The 23,483-nt window shown below is 44.7% G+C and overlaps 1 protein-coding gene and 1 long non-coding RNA gene across 2 annotated transcripts; both read right to left on the minus strand.

Annotated features, from left to right (window-relative positions):
- Window positions 1-4,674: 4,674 nt before the first annotated feature.
- On the minus strand, window positions 4,675-5,343 carry LOC147967125 (uncharacterized). Its single transcript, XM_087527500.1, has one exon. The coding sequence runs from the start codon at window positions 5,181-5,183 to the stop codon at window positions 4,914-4,916; it is 270 nt and encodes an 89-aa protein (XP_087383626.1). The 5' UTR covers window positions 5,184-5,343; the 3' UTR covers window positions 4,675-4,913.
- An 11,127-nt stretch (window positions 5,344-16,470) lies between these two features.
- Window positions 16,471-18,392, minus strand: LOC147967126 (uncharacterized). Its single transcript, XR_015609139.1, has 2 exons — window positions 17,163-18,392; window positions 16,471-16,590 (listed from the first exon to the last, which is right to left on the minus strand). It is a non-coding gene; the product is annotated as an uncharacterized LOC147967126 (long non-coding RNA).
- Between the last annotated feature and the right edge of the window lie 5,091 nt (window positions 18,393-23,483).

Raw genomic sequence — 23,483 nt, forward strand, 5'->3', positions numbered from 1 at the left:
ACAGTAATATAACATATCTCTCTGCGTACCTTTGTTTATAAAACCGTGTGGCCAGATTGCCTTGTTTGTCGTAAATCTTTGCCCTTATAAAGGCTTTATAAAGTAGGACAAACACTCCTCGGCAACTGGCCAAGGAGGTGAAAGCCGATGGTCGGTCAACAAAGTTTTGTACAATGCGGATCCGAGCATTAATGACGTAAAGTACTTGGATACATAGAGTCATTACACATAATTTATGATTTTACTATGGATATTGATCCTTAATTCGGCCACCCGTGCCCGCATTAAGGCTCGGGGGATACTGGGTTCGGGCTTATTATTTACAAATATTAAAGGGGCACATCGATCCCCTGATCTGGTGTTGCCACCCGACCAGTGTCTCGGGGGCTACTGCATTGCTTGTCCAATGCAGAAAATTTTATGTGCAATATAGTTTTCGAGGAGATTTTGATCCTCAGGTTGGTCGGCCGCACCCAACCTGAGTCTTGAGGACTGAGCACGCCGCTTTTGTGTCCCGAAGTATTCTGCCGAGCTAGGACTTGATCCTCAGGCCGATTTTGCAAATCAACCTGAGTCTCAGCGGCTACTAGGATCAGCGGTCTTATGTCATCCTTCATGTGCATATCGGGTTTTAGACCGATACACACCTTGAGGGCTACCGGCTATATATCTCGGCAGAGAATAAATTGCACCAATAAAAAATATTGACAAAAAATCGGCCCATAGTCGGGGTGGTGCACCACCTCGGAAGCAGTCCGGCATAAAGTTCGGGCGCTAGTGGCTGGCTCCATAGAGGGCATTTCCGGCATTAAGCTCGGCTAAACTCCTTCAACTTTTTTGAACCAAGGTGATATGACACCTCGGATATAGTCCGGCATTGGAGCCTGGACACAGTCCGGCGTTGGAGCTCAGATATATTTCGGCGTTGGAGCTCGGATATATTTCGGCATTGGAGCTCGGATATACAGTCCGGCATTGGAGCTCGGATACATAGTCCGGCGTTGGAGCTCGGATACATTCCGGCGCTAGAGCTAGGAAGCGGTCCGGCGTTGGTGCTCGGTTGCAAAAGATACCTCGAATGCAGTCCGGCGTTGGAGCTCGGACGCAAGAGGACCCTGCCTCCCGGGAACAACTTCAAACCCGAGGCGTGGCATAAAAATAAACAAGGCATTGATAAAGGCCGGAAACTTAAAGGGGCTCCTCGGATACCCGACGTGTAAACTCGTCGAATGCATTTCGGCGATCCTCAAGATTGAAGATAAAGAAGATTTGTTGAACCAGTTTTCAAGACCGGCAACTGAAGATGAAGAACAGTTCGGAAGAATCGAGGAGCGTATCTAACTTGAAGACCGGTTCAGGGGGCTACTGACGGTGTCCTGGACTAGGGGGTACTCACCACATCATCTCCCGATCTGATAGATTGGGCCGAGGACCCCCGTGGCCGTATACTCATGGGCCAGTTCAGACAACTGCCGCATACAAGGAAGATTCCACAAGACTTGGCGATCAAGACAAGGACTTCTCCCCACCGGCGTATTCGGCTAGGACTCTTGTTATCCTAGGCCTCCGGTGCATTATATAAACCGAGGCCAGGCTAGTCCATAGATATACAATATATACATACAATCAGACCATAGGCTAGCTTCTAGGGTTTAGCCTCTACGATCTCGTGGTAGATCAACTCTTGTACTACCCATATCATCAATATTAATCAAGCAGGACGTAGGGTTTTACCTCCATCGAGAGGGCCCGAACCTGGGTAAAACATCATGTTCCCTGCCTCCTATTACCATCCGGCCAAGACGCACAGTTCGGGACCCCCTACCCGAGATCCGCCGATTTTGACACCGACAGAAGGAAACATATGCAGCAGCATATATGGAGCCAGAAAATGTTAAACAGCACGCAAGACACTCCTCAGCCTAGTGTCTTGTGGTAGGAGTAAGTTTCTGGACAGCACCAAGCATCAACAAAGAGACACCGGATTTACGTGGAAAATCCCTCAACTTGAGGGGAAAAACCACGGGCCGAAGCCACCCAAATCCTCTTCCACTATTATAAAATGTGAGATATAACAAGTTCTTCTCTAGACAGCACTAGAGGATCTCATACATCAAGATTTCTGAATCTTGGATGAACACAACAAGATTTGGAGATCAAGAACTAGGGATTGGAACAATCTCACCAAAGATGGTGGAACTGAAGCTTGAAGGAGGCAAGGTAGTGGATCTGGACCATCACAACCTTGGGGAGGAGCTCCCTTTGCTTCTTCCTTCGATATTCCTCTTCTTTCCTTGCTCTCTTAGTTTTTTCCCTCTTCTTCTCTCTTGGAGGATGAACTAATTTTCGTCACACTTGGTGGTGGCTGCTGGATGGAGGGTAAAGCATCCCCATCCACTCATGTGCAAAGTCCAAAATGACCCTAGGTCATAACCCTGATGGGTAGTGGGCTTCTACACCGTTTGGGCTGCCTAAAAGGCCTCAAATGGTCATCTCCTCACAGCCCACATGAGGAGGATATCCCAACATGGTAGATGCAGCTCGTCCTCAAGTCAACCACCCCCCGGCCTCGGGATCCAAGGCGCACAGCTCCTCCGTGCTTGAAAGATTTCACTTGCGACTCGATCCAGCAGTTTTGCGCACCGTTGTAGCCCCAGCTTTGCATCCTCGTTCACCTACAAAGAACTCCAGTCATTATTCCAATGTGACATTCTAAAGAAAACACTAGGGTCAGATGGCCAAATTTTCTGAAAGCAAGCTGATTTTCTAGATTTCCAGATACTCCAGAAGATAGCAGCAACTTGTACTGAGACTAATTTCCTTTTCCCAGCCCCCATCCCACCTAGCCAGGACATTAAAGCATGTGTTTACTGACACTGAAGATATGCTAGTTTATATGTTTTCTTCGAGGATTGGGTCCGCGGGTACATTCTCCTTTATCCAAGGATGAATTATCGCGTCACTGAGCTTTGTTGTACTTTTTCCTTTTGCCCGTTGCCGCATTCGACATGTGTCACAAAATGTGCAGTGAAGGTGGATAATAGTGAATACGGAACAGTCTCATGTTAAGATAAGCAGAGTATCAAGAGCAGAGGATAATAGTGAATACGGAACAGTCTCGTGGATAATAGTGAATATGGAACAGGAAAAAACGAAGGAGAACCTGCTCATGCCACCCCCCTAAATCTCACCATTCAAGGTTCATCAAAAGCCGTCAGTAACTAGTATCTCTCTGATTTTTTTTCTATGCATAATTATGACAGCCATCCCGTATATCATTAGTATATCACATTTAAGTGGGTCCTGCTCACGTCAGCATTAAATGATGAATCCTGCTCTTGTCTGAAATCTCCTGCCAACCCACCACGATCAAGAGCTAATTAACTGCATCATACCCAACCGCCACGCGTGTATTCCTATAGTTAACGCCTCAATCACCCTCTCTTGATTAATAGCCAGATTAACTACTGAATAGCCAGATTAACAACACAGATCATATGCAAATGCTAATTAGTTGTCTCCTTTTTCTCCAATTAAGGATCATACGACTAATTAATCCAAAAAACCTTCACTTAGTTTTTTAAAAGATTTTGTAAGCCAAATACTTGCACTAATTAATCGCTTCATTTTTGCTCCAATTAAGGATCATATGACTAATAAATTGGAAATACTTTCACTTTATCTTTTGAACCAAAACATTTTTGAGCCGAAATACAAGCACTAATTAATCACGTCCTTTTTGCTCTAATTAAGGATCGGACGACTAATACATTTGAAGTACTTTCGCTTTGTTTTTGAACAGAAACATTTTGAGCTGAAATACTTGCACTAGTTAATCGCCTCCTTTTTTAATCTAACTAAGAATTTGGTGACTAATGCATTCGAAATGCTTTTACTTTGCTTTTTGAACCAAAACATATTTTAGCCCGAACACTTGTATTAATTAATCGTCTCATTTTTGCTGTATTCAAAGATTTTTTTGCGGGTGAACTCTAATTAAGAATCAGACGGCTAATACATCCGAAAGTTTCACTTTGCTTTTGAACTGAAATGTTTTTGAGCCGAAATACTTACACTAATTAATCACCTCGTTTATAGTCGTTTGTTGTGTCTTCTTTGTATAATTGAGCAGCATGCAACTGATTGGGTAATTAGTTGAGGCTTAACCCCGTAAAACAAGCGGCATTATTCGTCGTACAAAAAAGCACGTCGGCGCATTTACAGAAGCATTGAAGAACCTGTCCAACTCTCATTACTACCTCCGTTTTGGTTTACAAGTCCTACGCGTATACCTAGATTGCGGTTTTGGTTTACAAGTCCTACGCGTATACCTAGATTGCCAATTTTATCATCCTAATATAAATTATACAACACAAAAATTATACCTTTTGAAAGTAGAAACTCCGAAGTTTATGTTGGTATATTTTTTGTAATATATGACTTGTATTAGATTGACCAAATTAACGATCTAGGGTACACGCACGCCCTGTAAACTGAGAGAGAGGTAGTACTACGCACGACCAAACTCCTGTTCTCACCTGCACCAGAACGTCATCTCCGCAGACAGCAAGGCCGTATACACGGCGTATTAGGCTGGTCATAGTGAGGAGTAACTTAGACTAGTGTCATGCATATGACACTAGTCTAAGTTACTACCTTTATAATGCAAATTAACATGATAGTAGTGTCATAGATGACTTCAATTATTAGCTTGTAGACTCATCTTTTCTTGGAAAGCGCTATGTTACATTACCTTAAATATTTGCCACATAAGCAAAAAAATTGAAGTGCGTTATGTTACTAGCTAAGTTACTTCCACTATAACTAGCCTTAGCCATCAAAATTTCTTTAGTGGTTTCATAAATGAAATTCTGCTAATATTGCTAAACACTGTGTCTAGTTGATCTGGCCTATCAGCGAAAACTTTGGGCAAGGTCGACGGTGGCGCTGCTGCTGCTGCCGTGGGCGATGGGCGAGCCGGCGGGGCCATCGTGGTCGTCTTCGCCGCCACTGCCGCTGCTGCTGCCAGCGTAGTCGTCCTCCTCGGCGATGGGGTCGAGGCATCCCTCCGCCGCGCGACGGAGGCGGAGCCGCTGCAGCCGCACTACGTGGAGGGTCTCCGGCGGGGCCGCCTCGTCCGCGGCGAAGCGGCCGATCGTGCAGGATCTCTCGGCTGGGGCCATGATGACTACAGTACACTGGTGTGGTGCCTTGTTGCGCGATCAGTTGCAGTTGCAGCGGCGCGCGGAGTCGGAGAGGTTTCTTGGAATGCTGCTGCAGCTGTGGGGTGGTGGTGGTGGTGGTGTACCGGTGGGTTCAGCGATGAGCAGAGCAGCTCTGTTTGTTCGATATATATAAAGCCGGCGAGGCCCACCGGCGTCGGAAGGAGTGGTGGAGCACGCGAGCGATCGGTGATCTATTTGTGGACGCCCGCGTTTGCGCGTGCGCACGCACCTTCCTTGGAGGTAGGTGCAGGTGGTTGCCTTGCTTCCGTCCATTTCCGTCGCTCTCGCTTGCTCCGCGGCCAAAGCAATCCACTTGACCCGTGCCACGTACGCCCTGCCTCTGCAAGTATCTTCTCTCTTCTTGTCCGATCGTGCCACGTACGTACTCCTTCCCGTCTACCTCGGCCACTCGTCTGCATCAATCATATGGGTAGGCATGGTTGCTAGTTTCAGGCACTGGCCTACAAAACGTGGTCAATTACTTCCTCCTAATGGCCGGCCAGCTTCACTACACTGCTAGCACTACAACCACCACAAATCATCAGCACGGCATGCATGCTTCCCACGGGAAGCTCACTTGTTTTGTCCTAACTGGTGCACGTCGTAATCTAACCAAAAAAAAAGTCCATTTTATTATTGCTTGAACAAAATGGATGGTTTGCTGGAATTTTGTCTATTTTGGGCCTAGCCCAATAGCAGTTTCAGAAATTTCTAATAAATCCTAGAGGCCCACTTAGCCCATTTGTGCAAGGCAAGGGATACTACTAAAGTTTAGTCCCACATTGCTAGTTGAGTGGGAGTTGGACCTCCTTATAAGGGAGGTTCTTTCCCCACTTGTATGAGCATGAGAACAAGAGGGACATTCACGCGCGCTCCAGCAACTGAAGAATGACCCTCCGTCAATAAGCCTGTTTCGTTTATCCTTACGTCACTGTCAAGGGATAGCTCATACATTCAGATCTATGTGAAATTAATGGTGTTTTGACAAAAGGTGGAAAGAAATATTTCATGACATTAATTGATACTCCACTAGATACTGCCGTGTGTATCTTCTGAAATCAAAGGATGAGGCTTTTTGTGCGGAACATGGTATAATCCATGAGAGGACGCCTCCCTATTCACCTCAGTCAAATGGGGTGGCCGAAAGAAGGAACCGTACTCTAACTGATTTGGTTAACGTCATGTTAGACACATCGGGTCTCTCCAAGGCATGGTGGGGGGAGGCGATATTGACGGCATGTCATATCCTAAACCGAGTTCCCACAAAGAACAAAGAGATAACTCCATTCAAGGAATGGGAGAAGAAAAGGTTAAAACTCTCTTATCTACGAACATGGGGTTGTTTGGCGAAAGTCAATGTTCCAATTCCAAAGAAGCGGAAGCTTGGACCAAAGACTGTGGATTGTGTTTTTCTGGGATATGCTTTTCATAGCATTGGCTATAGATTCTTGGTTGTAAAATCTAAGGTACCTGACATGCATGTCGGTACTATCATGGAGTCGAATGGTGCGACTTTCTTTGAAGATATCTTTCCCATGAAGGATATGGCCACCTCATCTAATCAGGAGATGCCTAGTTCATCGAATCAGGAAGCAGTTACAATTACCGAACCTGTCATTTCGATGGAACACTTTGAAAGTCCTGTGGAGGAGAACAATGAAGTTCCTACTAGGAGCAAGAGACAGATGACTGCAAAGTCCTTTGGTGATGATTTTCTTGTGTATCTCATAGATGACACTTCCAGTTCTATTTCAGAGGCCTATGCATCTGAAGATGCTGACTACTGGAAGGAAGCGGTTCGTAGCGAGATGGATTCCATCTTGGCGAATGAAACTTGGGAGATAATTGATCGTCCTTATGGGTGCAAACATATAGGATGTAAATGGGTATTCAAGAAGAAGCTTAGGCATGATGGTACTATTGAAAAGTACAAGGCTCGGCTCGTGGCTAAGAGTTATACCCAAAAGGAAGGTGAAGACTTCTTTGATACGTACTCACCTGTGGCTCGACTGACCACTATTCAAGTTCTACTTTCACTAGCTGCCTCGCATGGTCTTCTCGTTCATCAAATGGATGTTAAGACTACTTTCCTAAATGAAGAGTTGAACGAAGAAATTTATATGGAATAACCTGATGGGTTTGTACTAGATGGTCGGGAAGGAAAAGTGTGCAAGTTGCTGAAGTCTTTGTATGGACTCAAGCAAGCACCCAAACAGTGGCATGAGAAGTTTGAAAGAACTTTAACAGTTGCAGGCTTTGTTGTGAACGAAGCTGGCAAATGTGTGTACTATCGCCATGGTGGGGGCGAGGGAGTTATCCTTTGCTTGTATGTTGATGACATACTGATTTTCGGAACAAATCTGAATGTTATTAAGGAGGCCAATAATTTCCTATCTCGCTGTTTTGAGATGAAAAGGATTTAGGAGTGGCTGATGTCATTCTGAACATCAAGTTGTTGAGAGACGATGATGATGGGATTACATTGCTTCAATCTCACTATGTGGAAAAGATCTTGAGTCGCTTTGGCTATAGTGACTGCAAGCCCTCTCCAACACGTTATGATGCAATTGTGTTACTTCAAAAGAATCGAAGAATTGCTAGAGATCAATTGAAATATTCTCAGATTATTGGCTCGCTTATGTACTTAGCAAGTGCTACAAGACCTGGCATATCTTTTGCTGTTAGCAAACTGAGTCAGTTTGTCTCAAAACAGGAGATGTGCACTGGAAAGCTCTAGAGAGAGTTTTGCGTTATTTGAAAGGCACTGCAAATTATGGAATTCACTACACCGGGCACTCAAAGGTGCTTGAAGGGTATAGTGACTCAAACTGGATCTCAGATGCTGATGAGATAAAGGCCATGAGCAGATATGTATTCACTCATGGAGGTGGCGCTGTTTCATGGAAGTCTTGCAAGCAGACCATCTTAACGAGGTCAACAATGAAAGCAGAACTCACAGCACTAGATACAGCTACGGTCGAAGCAGATTGGCTTCGTCGACTCTTGAATGACTTGCCGATGTTGAGAAACCTGTACCGGGTATCCTTATGAACTGCGACAATCAAACTGTGATCACGAAAGTGAGCAGCTCAAAGGATAACATGAAGTCATCAAGACACGTTCAGAGAAGGTTAAAGTCTGTCAGGAAAATGAAAAACTCCAGAGTTATTGCATTGGATTATATCCAAACGTCTAAAAATCTTGCAGATCCTTTTACTAAGGGTCTATCACGTAATGTGATAGATAATGCATCGAGGGAGATGGGTATGAGACCCACAATATGAGTTGTTCACAGTGGTAACCTATTCTTTGTGATCGGAGATCCCGTGAATTAGATGTGGAAGACAAGCTGTTGGTCAACTGAGAGGAGAGTACCCTTACTATTAACAATACCACTCCATGAAGATGCAATACTCTCCTAAAACTGCATGGCAGGTTGATGTATATCTTAATGTGTTCTAAGTGGCTCATTTAAGTAGAGATGTTGTCCCGCAGAACATCTTTTGAAGAACACACCTATATGAGTCTGATTGTCAAACGTCGCAATCTATGAGAGTAGGGTTCTCTCTAGTAAACTCATGAAAGGTCACGGAGTATGACGCATAAGCTCCACCCGCGGGGAAGACCCACGATAGCCACGTATCGGTCAAGGCTTTATGTGAAGCTAGATTCAGAGAAAACTTGCAGTTCAAGGCCCAGTCCACTGTTCAAGTTTCTTAGTAGTGTAGCATAGAGTTCTAGTTGGAAGTTCAACTTAACAGTCTCCACTGCAGTACCGATATATAAAACAGTGTTTTGGAACCAAAGGCAATTTTTGTGTGCCTCTGGGATCTGATGGGGGATTGCTGGAATTTTGTCTATTTTGGGCCTAGCCAAATAGTAGTTTCAGAAATTCCTAATAAATCCTAGAGGCCCACTTAGCCCATTTGTGCAAGGCAAGGGATACTACTAAAGTTTTGTCCCACATTGCTAGTTGAGTGGGAGTTGGACCTCCTTATAAGGGAGGTTCTTTCCCCACTTGTATGAGCATGAGAATAAGAGGGACATCCACGCGCGCTCCTCCGCCGCCCCCGCCTCGCCACGCCATGCCTCGTCACGACGCGCCGCAGGTTACGGGAATGAGCCGAGCCGATGTCTAAATTTTTGCCACGCACTAAGGTATATGAAAGGTCACACGGAAGCTGAAAAGATTTTTGCGAAAGTGGAGTTCGAATGCGAACGGTGCAGCTCTTCGGCTGCTGGCTGTTCGCTTCATCTCTGTCTCTTAGTTTCGCCTCCCGTCGCTGCCCTCTCGCCTCCTTCTCTTTCGCCTATAAAAGGGAGGTCGCTCCTCCCAGAGAGACGCACCAGAACTACTCCTTCCCTTGCCATCGGTTTCATCACTGAGCTGCCGCTGTCTTCCTCATCCCGGCTTGCGGCGTGCATCGCACGTCGGGACAGTAGGCCTCCGAAACCGCACCTTTTGAGTCCTGTACGGGAGAAGGGTGATAAGGTTTTTGGAGAGCGCTCAGCGCGACTACTGGCTGCTTCATCACGGACGATCCGGTCGCCGACGACTACTTCCCCGACGATGACTTCTTCCCCGGCCTCCACGACTTCCTCGACGACATGGCAGGCGAGGACACCGACCCCAAGTCCAGCGCTTCTGCTGCTGCTGTCCCGTACGTGTTTTTCTCCTTTCTATTAGAGGTCCTGCTACATGTCCTTGTTCTAGTATTTGCCCTAGATATGTTAGACTCTATTTCATATATGCAACTTGCTATACTGTCTGCTCTAGATATGTTTTGTTACAGTTCATATATGAAGATGTTGTTTACCTTCTCTTTGTCAAATCGCATGGCTTGTTTTATCACTACTATTCTGGTCATATTTTATCTAGTATTTGTGTTAATAAAATCATTCGGTAAATTGCTCATATTTCCAACATGGTTCACATAATCCTGACCATTGTTTCTGCTCTCTTGACCCCCCCCCATCTATCCAATACTGTTCATAAATCATCTTCGATGGGTTGCCTCAGATGGTTTGCTGACGTGGACAAAGTCAAAGCGGTATTTGACCAATGGGACCCTCTCGTCAGACTGACAACAAGGCCCATCGGATTAAAACTAATCCTAACAAAACTAGCTAACCTAACTAATTAACTCTTGGGGAGGGGGGGCACATTTTAGGCACCTAAATAAGGAAGGGGCGTTTTGGCTCGCGGGCACAGATGAGCCCGAAGTGAACAGTAACGTCGTTTAAAATACTAAACAAATTATAAAAAATTCCAAATAGAATTACGGTGAAAGATGTTTGACTGCGTGATGTCAGTACCAAATTTGGTGATACATTCGAGATGCTCGTGAAAACAAATAACCAAATTCGGGTCTGAGAGAAACATTTGAAAAACAACATGCCTGGATTTGTCTTTTTGGCCGCACACTCCTGGAATGTCCAAACATTACCAAATTTTGCACGAACGTCGCACATGCACATCTTGCTTGCAGATTTTTTATTGGAATTTATTGTTTTTTATATATTTTTAATCACATAACTATTCACCGGGCTCATCTGAGCCCGGGCATCGAATTTGATATTTGCCTAAATAACCCTAAACTAATCATGCCACGCTGGGCTACATCGGCGATTAGCCGCCAGTGACCAAAACCACAGTGAAGGGGCTCGGGTTTCACTGTTCCGGCAACCATTTGTTGCGCGGGTGGGCACTATGAAGAGAGGGGATCAGGTTGAGCCTGTTGGTGGTCATGTGTCTGCCAAGGATGGTTGGAGTCGTCGCCGGACGAGGCCCATGGCGGCAGTGGAACGGGTTAGACATAGATGTCACTACGGGGCGCGACGGAGCTAGCTAAGGAGCACAAAGGCATCCAGTATTCGAGCTTCACTTCTACCTATTTATGATGTTCCTAATTCCTCCTAGGACCAACTCGGTAGAACTCTAATAGGATATTTCTATCGTTAGACCTGCTCATTATATAGATAACGATCTTGCATGTATCCTAGTGGTAGTGGGTCCTCTGTCAGTGTAGCTATAGAATATTTTACCAAGATATTTAGGTATTTCGATGCCACTGCATATAATTTTTTATATATTATATTAAGTGTCTCAACTGAATTTATTGGTGAATATGGTCCATCATATGTGCTTACGTTTAGGGAAAACATATTTATATGTTTGATATATGTATGATACTTCCAATCTTGGTACAATTTTCTACCAAGATATGCAGATATGTCGATGTCACAACATATAGATACATCATAATACATTCAGCAACACAACTTAATTTTTTGATGAGTTGATGTTTTGAATTTTCTAAGGGCCAGAGAAAGAACTTACATAATATATCAAACTAAAATCACCATAGAAAGTATGTCTTCTATTTTCATTTTAACACAAAATGAGCATTTGTAATGATAAATTTCGTTCTTTGTACTTGCGAGAACATCTTTGGTCACATATTGGAGAGTGCTTAGCATTATCTAAGAAATACTTATTTTCTAATACTTCTAGAGAGAACAAAAACATAAAATAAAAAACAATTACATATATACTTATAAGATGTATTAATAAGAAAATAACATATAATTTATTGTAAACTAATTAATTATTAAAAGTAAAGAAGTTTAATATAAATAATGAATATGCGAAAACATTTGTAACATTTTTTATCAAAAGTGATTTATTAATGTTTATTCTCTCATTATGTATAGCATTAAGCGATAAGAATATGTGCTAATTCTGATTGAGTCCGGTATTTTGTGTCTGTTTGGTTGCCCAGCTACGTGTCTGAGAATATTCCTTGCCTGAGACTAGACTAAGGGTGTTTTACAAATTGGCTAAGCAAGACAACACAAAATCTTAGTCAATATTTGGTCGATGTTCTGAAAATACGTCTGTGTGGGCAGAAGCGTGTTTGCCTCAATTTTTGCCTGAGTTATAGTCACCACTTGTTGGTCACGTATTGAAGGGGGAAATTAAAAATCAGATAAAATAAGACATAACCAAATCAAATTATCATTACACTTAAGGTTTCAATTTATATCATAATTTGAAGAATAAAAAAGTCTATTACCACTATATCAAGAAACTCCGTCGGTTAACATGTCCAAAAGTCACGTTTCCTACCAGATCGGTTATTAGATTGTTTTAACACAACAGTGCATTAATCACATGACCCGAAAGTCCACCAAAAAGAAACTCCATCAACCATGTACGTAATCTTCTACAATTAATAATCACTTAATGATTAGCAGGATCATCACTTGATGAGCAACACTACAGTCTACAACACCACTATATCAAGAACCAAGTAAACAACTGACATGGGCAAATGCATTGATGCACACTAAGAGATAAATCACAAATGTTAATGTTGCCTTGAATCCAACAATGCTAGCATATAAGCATATAATGACCCTCTGGTGGACTATCTCTATTTCTCACAAATTCCCTTGATACTCACACCCCTGTGATCTGATTATCTCCATTGTCTGAACCATACCCTCCCGTTTGACCACACAGATCCTCCCTATAGTTATAGGTCACACTGAAGAAGATTTATACACATATTTGCATGGCTGGATAAACAAAATAAATTGAAGAAAAGGAATAACTAGATACATATAGCATTTCTGCCGAAGTGCATGTACTAAGTTTCAGTCCCTCTAGATTTCTTGCTTTGCCCTTATCCACGTAACTTCAGTCACAGAAAGTGTTTATAGAACAAAGAGAAAATAGAGAACATCAATCGGTTAACATGGTTCCTTTTGCTATCTCCCAGCGGAAATACAACAATCAAATATGAAGAGGGGGCAGAAGCTCAGATCTACATAATATATTGTGGACAGCAAAACTTAGCAGTGCAGCAGACATGCTGGTGGTGGTGTTTGAATTGATTAACTGTTAACTTAGAACAAAAACACTGCGCTAGCATCAATCTATTGCTGCCACTGAGGTGGAAAAATCATGATAGGCTGAGAAAACCGAAATCGCCCCCCCTTTTGCAGCAGAAGAAATTTCCACTAGCATCTCGAACGAGGAGGGCGAATCGACAGGAAGCGCGTGATCATGTGGCTTGGCTAGGGTTTGGGGTGATCCGGGCTGGGGTGGGAGCCTGCTCCTCCGCCGCAAAATGAATGGGGAAGACGGATTCATAGCACTAGGTGTTCTCATGTCGAGAAGGCTGCGCACACAAGAAGCAGCGTTTTCTTCAGATTCAGAGCAGAGCAAAGGGCAAGGATGAGATTTTCAGTCTCCACTGATATGGCCGCCGTCAGTAAATTCGCACAGTTGTTGAGGCAGTGGTCGCGATTGTTCGGCATCAAATAAACCAGCTCGCATCATCAATTCATGGATGGGACTAATTACAGCACGCACGCATGCATGAACTGCACCGTGGTACATTACATACACATACCACAGCGATAGAGGAGGTCGACTCTGCTAGTGGTACTAAACTCTGTGTCTAATTGATCTGGCCTATCAGCTAAGACTTTGCGCAAGGTCGACGGTGGCGTTGCTGCTGCTGCCGCCGTGGGCTCTGGGCGAGCCCGTCTTGCCCTCCTCGGCGATGGGGTCGAGGCAGCTCTGTGCTGCTTGGCGGAGGCGGAGCCGCTGCAGGCGCACGATGTGGAGGGTCTCCGGCGGGGCCGCCTCGTGCGCGGCGAAGCGGCCGAGCGTGCAGGATCTCTCAGCGGGGGCCATGATGACTTGTCTGGTCTGGTGCCTTCTTGCGCGATCTGTTGCCGTTGCAGCGACGCGGAGAGACCTGCTGCAGATGTGCGGTGGTGGCGGGGCACGGTGGGTTAAGCAGAGCAGAGCAGCTCTCTGTTTGTTGTTTATATAAAGCCGGCGAGGCCCACCGGCGCCGGAAGGAGCAGTACCGGAGCACGCGAGCGATCGACGATTTGTGGCCACCCGTGTTGGCGCGTGCGCGCGTAGGTGCTGCTTGTTGGGTCGCCTTCCTCCCTTCATTTTCAGTCGCTCTCGCTTGCACCACGGACAAAGCAACCCACATCCTTTCTATGCAAGTATCTTCTCTGTTCCTGTACGATCGCGCCACGCACGTACGCCTCCTCTTCTACCTCGGCCACTCATCTGCAGCAATCATACGCACGTGGACGTACTACACAACACATGCATACATTACGTTGGTCCAGGACCAGTAACTGCTACTTTCAGGCACGGCCGAAACGTGCTTAATTACAGCTCACTTGTTTTGGCCCAATTGGCGCCATATAGCCCCGGTTATTTAAACGACGTACTGTGTCGCTTCCGAATCACAATGACAAATCAATAATAATAAGAAGAAGAATCTCGGTCCCTCCTCACTTTTTTCAAAAGAAATTGCTCAACTACCGCACGTTGTAATCTATAAGCCATGACTTTGCCTGCATGAGAGCCCAACTAGCTACTCCCTCTGTCCCAGAATATAAAAACATTTTTGATACTATGCTAATGTTAAAAACTTTCTTATATTTTGGGACAGAGGGAGTAGCTCTTATGCGAAAGTTAGCGATGCTACGAGATATTACAAGTACTTAAATAAAATCTGAAGTCAAAAGCCTCCAGAAGCAGAGCGGGCGTGCGTACGCGTGCTTGCTTGGTTGCGTGTATATGTACGTGTATTTCAAGGTGCATGAAACAAATCTCCTGCATACGTACGTACATCTTTGTTATGTACGCCAACAGTTTCTAGAACGGCGTTGAATCCAAGCCCATCGGACTAGCGTTTTTCGTGTGGAGTTTCTTCAGCCATCACTTTGTGAAGCCCTTGCTTGTGAGCAGTGGCGTAGCTAGAAAACCTGAATGGACAGGGCCAAGAGCTGCTAAACTAGCTTGGGAAGGGCCAGACCAACAAAATACAAAGCCAATACAGCGTTTTAGCAGAAATACTCAGTTTCCTAGTGGAAATATCTGCATGGTGGCCTGGGCCTGTCTCCGCCACTGCTTGTGACGGTCTGAACCTATTTGATTTTCCCCTGATCTTAACGGAAAAGACATGCAGCCCTCTTGTATGTTCTTGTTATTTTTCAAGCTCATCCGAGAAAGTTAAGAAAAGTTAGCCTAGAGGCATCGTGTCCTTGCTAATTACATGTTGGGTCTATCCGGATGGACTCACAATCGTGTGCATGGTCATTTCCTTTTGAAGAGAAAAGTATATTTTCATCCCGCAAAGTTTGCAAATAGACCATCAAGTTCAACCGGATATTTTACATCCATCACTTGCCTTGAGTGGTTTTGCGCCAACGTGGCATGTTTTTGACTGCTAATCTCGTCGCCTCATCGTCCACCTCACCTCACCTCCCTGTCTCCGTCTCATCGGAGGAGAGATACGAAGCAACCTGAGGGTTGAAACTCATCCGGTGACATCAGTTTGGGGGACTAAGTTTTTCTTATTTTGAAGTCGAGGGACCATTTCTAAATAATTGGTAAAATCAATAGATGAAATATACTTTTGTTGGTTTTGAATTCTCTTTTTGAAGGCATTATTCTTGAGTATTATGTTTTGTGGCTAGTGGATTTGCTCCCCAACATTAGTATGGTGGTAAATTGTGGCAAATATAAGTATTGCAGGGACAATCTATTGAAGACGTCATCTGTTTTTCTATTCTGGAAGACAAAGTTCTTGATTTTTTATGTTTGACTGCGCCTTGGTATATGTTAAGAAAAAAACCTGGTTTTCACCAGCTGTTAGTTTTGGGAACTAGGCAATAATCTGATGGTAGGGTCGCAGTGACACATCCCAATTAACTAGGGTTTAACTCTTGTTGAGGAAAATTTCAAACACCTCATCTAGGTGTGCTTTGACTTACTAAATTTCACATTGCTTCCTTGTTGCTGGATTTCTTCTTTATTTTGTGTAGTTTTTTTCATAAAGAAACTAAAAAATAAGGTGGTGATTTCACTCGTTTAACGAAAAAATACTCCCCATCATAGCAAACCCACCAAACACACAATGGTTGTAGGCCTTGGGCGCTCACATAACAGTAAATGAATGGTAGAAGTTTATAAATTTTAGTACCACACGGCTTAGTGACACTGAAGATATGTTTTTTTAATGAAAGTGATCTTTCATCCGGTTTGATTAACGAAACCAATAATCTTATACAACCAAAATGCAACACGCCACCACAAGAAACTGTCTGGGAGAACAACTTACTCACACTCATCCCCTACTTCCCATCTAATCACAAGGTAGAGAAGTTGGACAAAACACATATGCAATTCCTCCTCAGGTCAGCCACCCTCCAGCCTCGGGATCCAAGGCGCCCAGCTCCTCCGAGCTTGAAAGATTTTATTTGCGACTCGATCCAACAGTTTTGTGCATCGCCGCAGCCCCAACTTTGCGTCCTTGTTCACCTGCAAAGAACTCCACTCATTAATCCAATGTGACATTCTGAAGAAAAGAAAACACTAGGATCAGATGGCCAAATTTTCTGAAAGCAAGCTGAATTTTTAGCTTCCCAGTTACTCGAAAAGATAGCAGCAACTCCTACCGAGACTAATTTCCTTTTCTCAGCCCCCATCCCACCTAGCCAGACATTAAAACATGTGTTTACTGACACTGAAGGTATGCTACTCCCTTCGTCCCATAATGTAAGATGTTTTTTGACACTATACTAGTGTTAAAAAACGTCTTATTACATTATGAGATGGAGGGAATAGTTTATATGTTTTCTTCAATGGGCTTAGTGTAAAGCGATGAGGATAGATGCCTGTGCCGGTTGGGTCTGGTACTTTCTCCTGTATCTCAAGGATGAATTGGCGGGTCGCTGAGCTTTGTTGCGTGTTTTTTTTCTCTTTCTTGCCGTTGCCGTAATGGACACGAGTGTCGCAAAATGCACAGTGAATGCGATGATAGCAAATATAGAACAGAGTCTAGGTTAAGATGAGCAGGGTATCAAAGCAGAGCAAGGGGAATTTTTACTGACATGGTAGATTAGTGGAGTATGCGTGGTAAGAAGTCGAAGCTTGTTCAATTCCTAGTAGCAATTCGTACAATTCGTTGACGATTGACTGCAAAATTGCTAACACCCACGAATTCATTACATCGATGGACTAACTAGAGGAGCATGCATGAACTGTACGAGAGTACATATATGGCACCTAGCTACAGAGGAGATGGACTCGCTAGTCCATAGTACTAATGGACTACTCAGCGTGTCTTGAGACCAGGCCTATCCAAGGCTCGGAGCAAGGACGGCTGCTCTCCTCCTGCCGCCGGTGCTGCTGTGGGCGCTGGGCGAGCCGGCGGGGACTTGGGCGTCGTCGGCATCCGAGTCCTCCTCCTCGGCGATGGGCTCCAGGCATCCTTTCGCCGCCCGGCGGAGGCGCAGCCGCTGGAGGCGCATGACATGGAGGGTCTCTGGCGGGGCCGACTCGTCGATGGTGAAGCGGACGACTGCGCAGGATCTCGCGGCGGAGGCCATGGATCAGCGATGGGTGGCGTCTCTTAGCTATAGCTAAGCTTGGATCGAGCGCTTGATTTGCTTGCTTGCTCACTGTGTTCGTGCGCTAGGCGGAGGACTGTGGTGGAGGGAGACCGCAGCCGGCCTGGTTTCTTTATATAATCAAACCGGCGACGAACTGGAGTGGTGGCGCACGTCACCGGCCGGCCACATGTGCGGCCACTCGCCGCCCGCGTTAGCTACCGCGTAGGTAGACGTAGACAGATGTAGCTTCCTTCCTTCCTTGCTTCCAAGCTTCATTTTCAGTCACTTTCGCGTGCCACATACGCCCTTTCCTGTCCTTTTCGATGGTGCCACGCATTTTATTCAGCCTGCCACTCTTCTCTACACCAATCATAATCATACCAACGTGCACGTGGATGCACACACATGGTTACGTGGCCTACTAACTAATTTGGCATGTTTATTTCCAGGCACGAACAGAACGTGCTCGATTAATTAGTTCGACTACTACTATTCATATATGTATGCTACAACGTAGGCCCTCGAATCAAATAGAATCATGGCCCTATGTTGTTCTATCAGCTACGTACCTAGCTGAACTACATGTCCTACACTCTTACTCAACATGGGGTCGGGTGTATATTTGTAGATGCGCACATGATGCAACAAAGCAAAGTTTTTATACCAAGCCCGTGCCAATCATCGTGTGGAACACTAGAACTCGACCGTACTCTGACTTGAATGCCCAACACTACAGCCTACAGTAAGACTTAATATTTTTTTCTCTTTCAAAAAGTAGGATTTATCCCTGGCCTCGCGTCTGCATCGTCCGATGCACAGACCACATCCTATGTTTCCCAATATCTACAATTCACTACCAATTTTTTTCAATAAATTATGTTCTGCATTAGGATTTGTGTTGTTACAGAAAGTATATGGGTTGGGCGCTCGGAGCTTGTGTCTGCAGTTTATTTTTTTGCGGGAAAACTTCTGATCTATTCATTAACTGTTAAGGTAGTACAAAGAACACTAAAAGTAAAATTTACATCCAGGTCCGTAGACCACCTAGCGACGACTACAAGCACTGAGTTTATTCTTCACATTTTTGGTAGAGGTGGCATTCTTCTAAAAATTAATACATAAGTTTTTCTCTTTTTGTGCATCATTTTGTTATACTCTTCTTTTTTGAATAGTGCAAATCGAACACTCTTACATTGACTTTCCAATTAATTTTAGCTGTTTTAAGCACTTATTTATCCGTGTCTTATAACAAGTTTACCCCATCAACACACAAAGAGTATCATCCAATTTATTAAGGTTAAGAGTATCTGTGGTTTGGTGATGCAACTCTCGATAACATCGATCAGGTGCAATCGCACATATATATGATGTACAAGGGGTGCACACGTCCTCATCTATAGATGGAATATGAGGCATGCATGGCGGTTAGGAAATATCTTAACTATACATACGATATAAACATATTCAACCCCCCCCCCCCCCCCCCCAGCAGTCGATGCATCGTCGACGACACAGAGACGGGACCAGAACTTCTCGAAAGTGGAAGTGGGCAGTCCCTTAGTCATCCATTAGCAAATTGTTTTGTTGTGGGAACGTGCAGGACTAGGAGGACACAACTGAGGGCAACCTGCTCACGCACAAAGTCAATATCATGCTTGATGTGTTTCGTCCACCGATTATGAACAGGGTTGACTAAGAGATAGACGGCGAAGATGTTGTCATGGTACACGTCTTGATTCAACTCTTAAAGGAGTTGACAAAGCCACGAGCACTCGGCGACGACATTGGCCACAGCTTGGTATTCCGCCTCTGCGCTCGAACGGGACACCATAGGTTGCCGCTTGGATGGTGGGTGGTAGGCGCTGGGATTTCCCCGAAGCGAAAGGGTGATGTAGTATAGTAGCAGAAAGCAGTTCCCTCAGTCGAGAACCAATCCGATCTCAGATTCTAAACTAAGCATATATATATGAATTTGATTCTCTACACTAAGCATATCAATCAAAAAAACATATTAATGTGCACACAACAACAACAACAACAACAACAACAACAAAGCCTTTAATGTATTCAATCAACGCGTACAAAATACTATTATCCAATTGTACACTAAAACATGTTCAACACTAGCTACAAAAAACTTATACACTAAATATACAACCGGATTGTACACTACAAAAAGTATAAACAGATTCTACCTACACTACTCAATCAACACATACAAAAAGACTATTATCTGATTGTACACTAAAATATATTCAACACTAGATAAAAAAAATCTCTACAGGATTAACAAATATGACCTAGTATATTCAGGTGTGACAACTGTTGTTTGTCAGGTTCTCGGCTTGTAGGCTACTACGCCTACTACCGTCTCAAAAGCACAAGGTTTAAAGAAGACCCTAAGGGAAATGCTCGGCTCATCACGGAAAGTGCACTCGACTTATACGCATGTCTCGGCACAGGGCCGGCCCTGAGGGGGAGCAGGGGGGCGGCCGCCCCGGGGGCCCGAATCAGAGGCCCCCCCGATCTGTGTATTCTCTCTGCTTATTACATGGTGTACAACGCAAAGAGCTACCCAACATACCCTCGACTTCAGGCCTGCTCGATGACCACGAGCGGTCGATTGATCCTGGAACCGCTCGATCTAAACCTTCCTAGACGGTAGATCTCATCCTCTACTCGATCACCAGAACCGTCTGAACTCGAGTACTCGACGCCCCCGGGGTTCCTTGCGTACGAGCCGGACCCCAAGCCTTGTCAGCATCATCTTCCCGTTCTCACGATCGAGTAGTAAGTCCGCAACTATGTCAGCTATTCCCAGTTCCGATCTGCAAATAGTGAGTCCTCCTGTGCATTCTATTCTCATTTGATTGCTATAGAAACAAGGATAAGTTGGACCCAAACGAAACGGCTGCAGCAACGGAGATACATGGGGTCATGTCTACCACTTCAATTTATTTGTTGAGAGAGGTATATGATGGTACACATAAATTTGGGCAGCTTTTTTCTTGTTAAAATCAAATTAGTTGATCTCTTCAATTACCTTTGTTTTTAATGGTTGCTGAATTTACAACCTAGTGATCAGAAAAATATCTTGCTAAAAAAATTGTGTTGCAATAGTGGTGAGATTATGTTGTACCAATTCTACAAATATTGACTTTGGATTCTTCTAGTTCCTATCCCCAAGCTCTAGTGTATTTTTCATTTTTTTTTGGTTCTTTGATTATTCTCCCGGGTGAGCATTGTTGTTTTCCATAAACTGGATCACTCTGTAATTTTTCTTTTTCATATCTTAATGAAATCAGCAGAGCTCCTGCCGCGATTATAGTATTTATTAGTATCATGTTATATATGTATATATCAATTATTGGTTTGGTATTTATATTAGGGCCCTTGATTTTAGTCTCGTCCCGGACCCCCGAAATCTCAGGACCGGCCTTGTCTCGGCATTAGGGTTGCAAGGTCGCCATCCAGTAATCGCGAAGCGTTCCTGGGAGGGGAATGTTTGGTTTCTGGATACATATATGTACCCTATATGGAAAAAATAGCAATTCAACAAAAAGTCAAAAAATAGCAATTCCTACGACACAGCCAAGGAACGAACGAAGATCCGGCGGGAGTACTACAAAGCTGGCGGGGCGCAACTACTCTAAAACATGAAGTCCTTTTTTTTTAAGGGTTCACGTTCCATGGAGTCATATAGTGTAGTCCGTGTCCGTGACAAAATAAAACACGTACGTGCGGGCTAAAAGAAGATAGAAGGAAAATTAACTTAAACAATCTTTTGGTCCTCACGTCTCCTGAATCCTGATGAGTCTTAAAAGTCGATCTGCTTTGCACGATTCAGCCGTCGCGTCAACTTCTGCCTCCCTGTGGGCCTTTCTCCCTACGGACCTGCTCCTCCACATCTCCGGCCGCCTGCACGACGCGCGCGACTTCGTGCGCTTCCATGCCGTCTGCCGGCCATGGCGCGACGCGGCGCCGGCGCCGGCCTGGCGCCAAAAGTTCCAGCCGTGGCTCGTCTCGCAGCACCCCGGTCGCGGCATGCTCATCCACAACCCCGTGTTCTACTCCGGGACCCTCCCTCCCCATGCGACATCAAGCACCCACCGACTCTACGACGGCAACGTTCTCCCAGGGACGTCTGACTTCAACACCGGTGGCTGGGTGGCTGGACCGGACGGCTCATCCTTCCACCGCTTCACTGCGCATCCAGAGCCAACGCTCCAGGACCTCATCACCGGAGCCGTCACCACATTGCCTCCCTTCCTGGAGGACAACCATGGCATCGTGCCGCGGATGACGAGGCCCCATGGCGTTGTCTACGGCGATGGCACTATTTTTCTGTATAGCTTCGTTAACGAGCCAGCCCCCGTGCCAAGTTTTTACATGCCCGTCTTCACTGCGGCCATTATGGCTCCAGGTGACACGGCATGGACGGTCTTGGAAAGGAGGCTGGATTGGACGCCACAATCCGTCGAGTGTGCCACATATCATGACGGCAAAGTCCTGGTGTGGATGGGCCTGGACCGCTGGTGCATCCTGACGCAGGATTCCACATCCAATGGCGGTGACATAGTCGTCGTCGGGCTCGAGAGGACGGATTATACATCCAAGGACGAACGGTATATGCGCACCAACAACTACGTCTTCGAGTCCCAGGGTGAGCTGTTATGGGCGTCAGTCCTACTTGAGTATGAATGGTTCAATAGAAACAAGCAAGCATTGTGGAACGGCGAAACCGTTGTGCCTACACTCGCAGTGATGGTGCATGCAATGGAAGAAGAAGCCGACGGCAAGATGCGATGGGTGGAGAGAGATGGTCGGAGCTTCGACGATCGTGTCTTGTTCCTCGGGTTCCCAGGAAGCTTTGTCGACCATCATCGCTTGTTCAGTTACAACCTATTCAACGGTGAAATCAAAGCATTGGAGTCTCCGTTTATTGGGTGGATTTCCCCGAATGCGCATGTGTGGCTCCGGCCCCAACCTATAATTAATTGCTCCAGTCCAGGGAATGCAAGAAAGACTTAGCCTCCATCCAGAGATGAACAAGACAAGTGGTAGAAAAAATGAGTAATTAAATGTATTAGCAAAGTTTGGAATTTAGTAATAACTAGATGAAGTTTTGTCTCAAAATTGGTTTCGAGAGCTTTGCTTAATTTGATATCAGCCTAGCCTTTATCATTGTTTCTTTCCGCTACAAGTTTACAAACGCATCTACTTCCTTGTTGCAAGTTTTATTATTATCTTTTCTCGAATATGCACGAGTGTGCATATCATATACACCCTCCGTTCCTAAATATAGGGTGTGTAGTTTTTGGCACGAAAATTAAAGAACGCATAAGAAGGAAAATTTTCATAAGTTTTGGGCGAGATTACACTTAACTAATTGACATGAGAAAATAGAGTAGCTTGCCCTATATAAGAAAATGTAATCAAATCCTTTAAAAAATTATCCAAACGAGTGGTGCAACGCAATATACCTTATATTTTGGACTTATTCTAAAAAATAGAGTATTAAAGAAGAAAGGCAAAGAAAGCCTCCACGACAATTTACATGTAAATGACCGTGCGGCTTTTAGCTTGCATCCACTCTCGAATATGCAAGTTTTATTATGAATTCTCAAAAAAAAAAAACCTCTAGCTACTACAGAATTGCAAAGATGTGAAAATCTCATGCCCCGTGCATTGGTCCGGAACTATTCTGTCCATTTGCAGCATCGACATTAATCAGAGTACCTTGATTAGATATCTGAACAACTTACCCACCGGAAGGCTTAAAAAAAAACTTGACTGGAAGGCTTGCTAGCAACTATACTA

The sequence above is a fragment of the Triticum urartu genome, chromosome 6A, assembly GCF_056163025.1.
Source record: "Triticum urartu cultivar PI428250 chromosome 6A, HENAU_Tu73, whole genome shotgun sequence".
NCBI lineage: Eukaryota > Viridiplantae > Streptophyta > Magnoliopsida > Poales > Poaceae > Triticum > Triticum urartu.

Excerpts from the sequence above, each read along its gene's own strand:
- LOC147967125 (XM_087527500.1), bottom strand. The coding sequence starts at position 5,183 with ATGGCCCCAGCCGAGAGATCCTGCACGATCGGCCGCTTCGCCGCGGAC.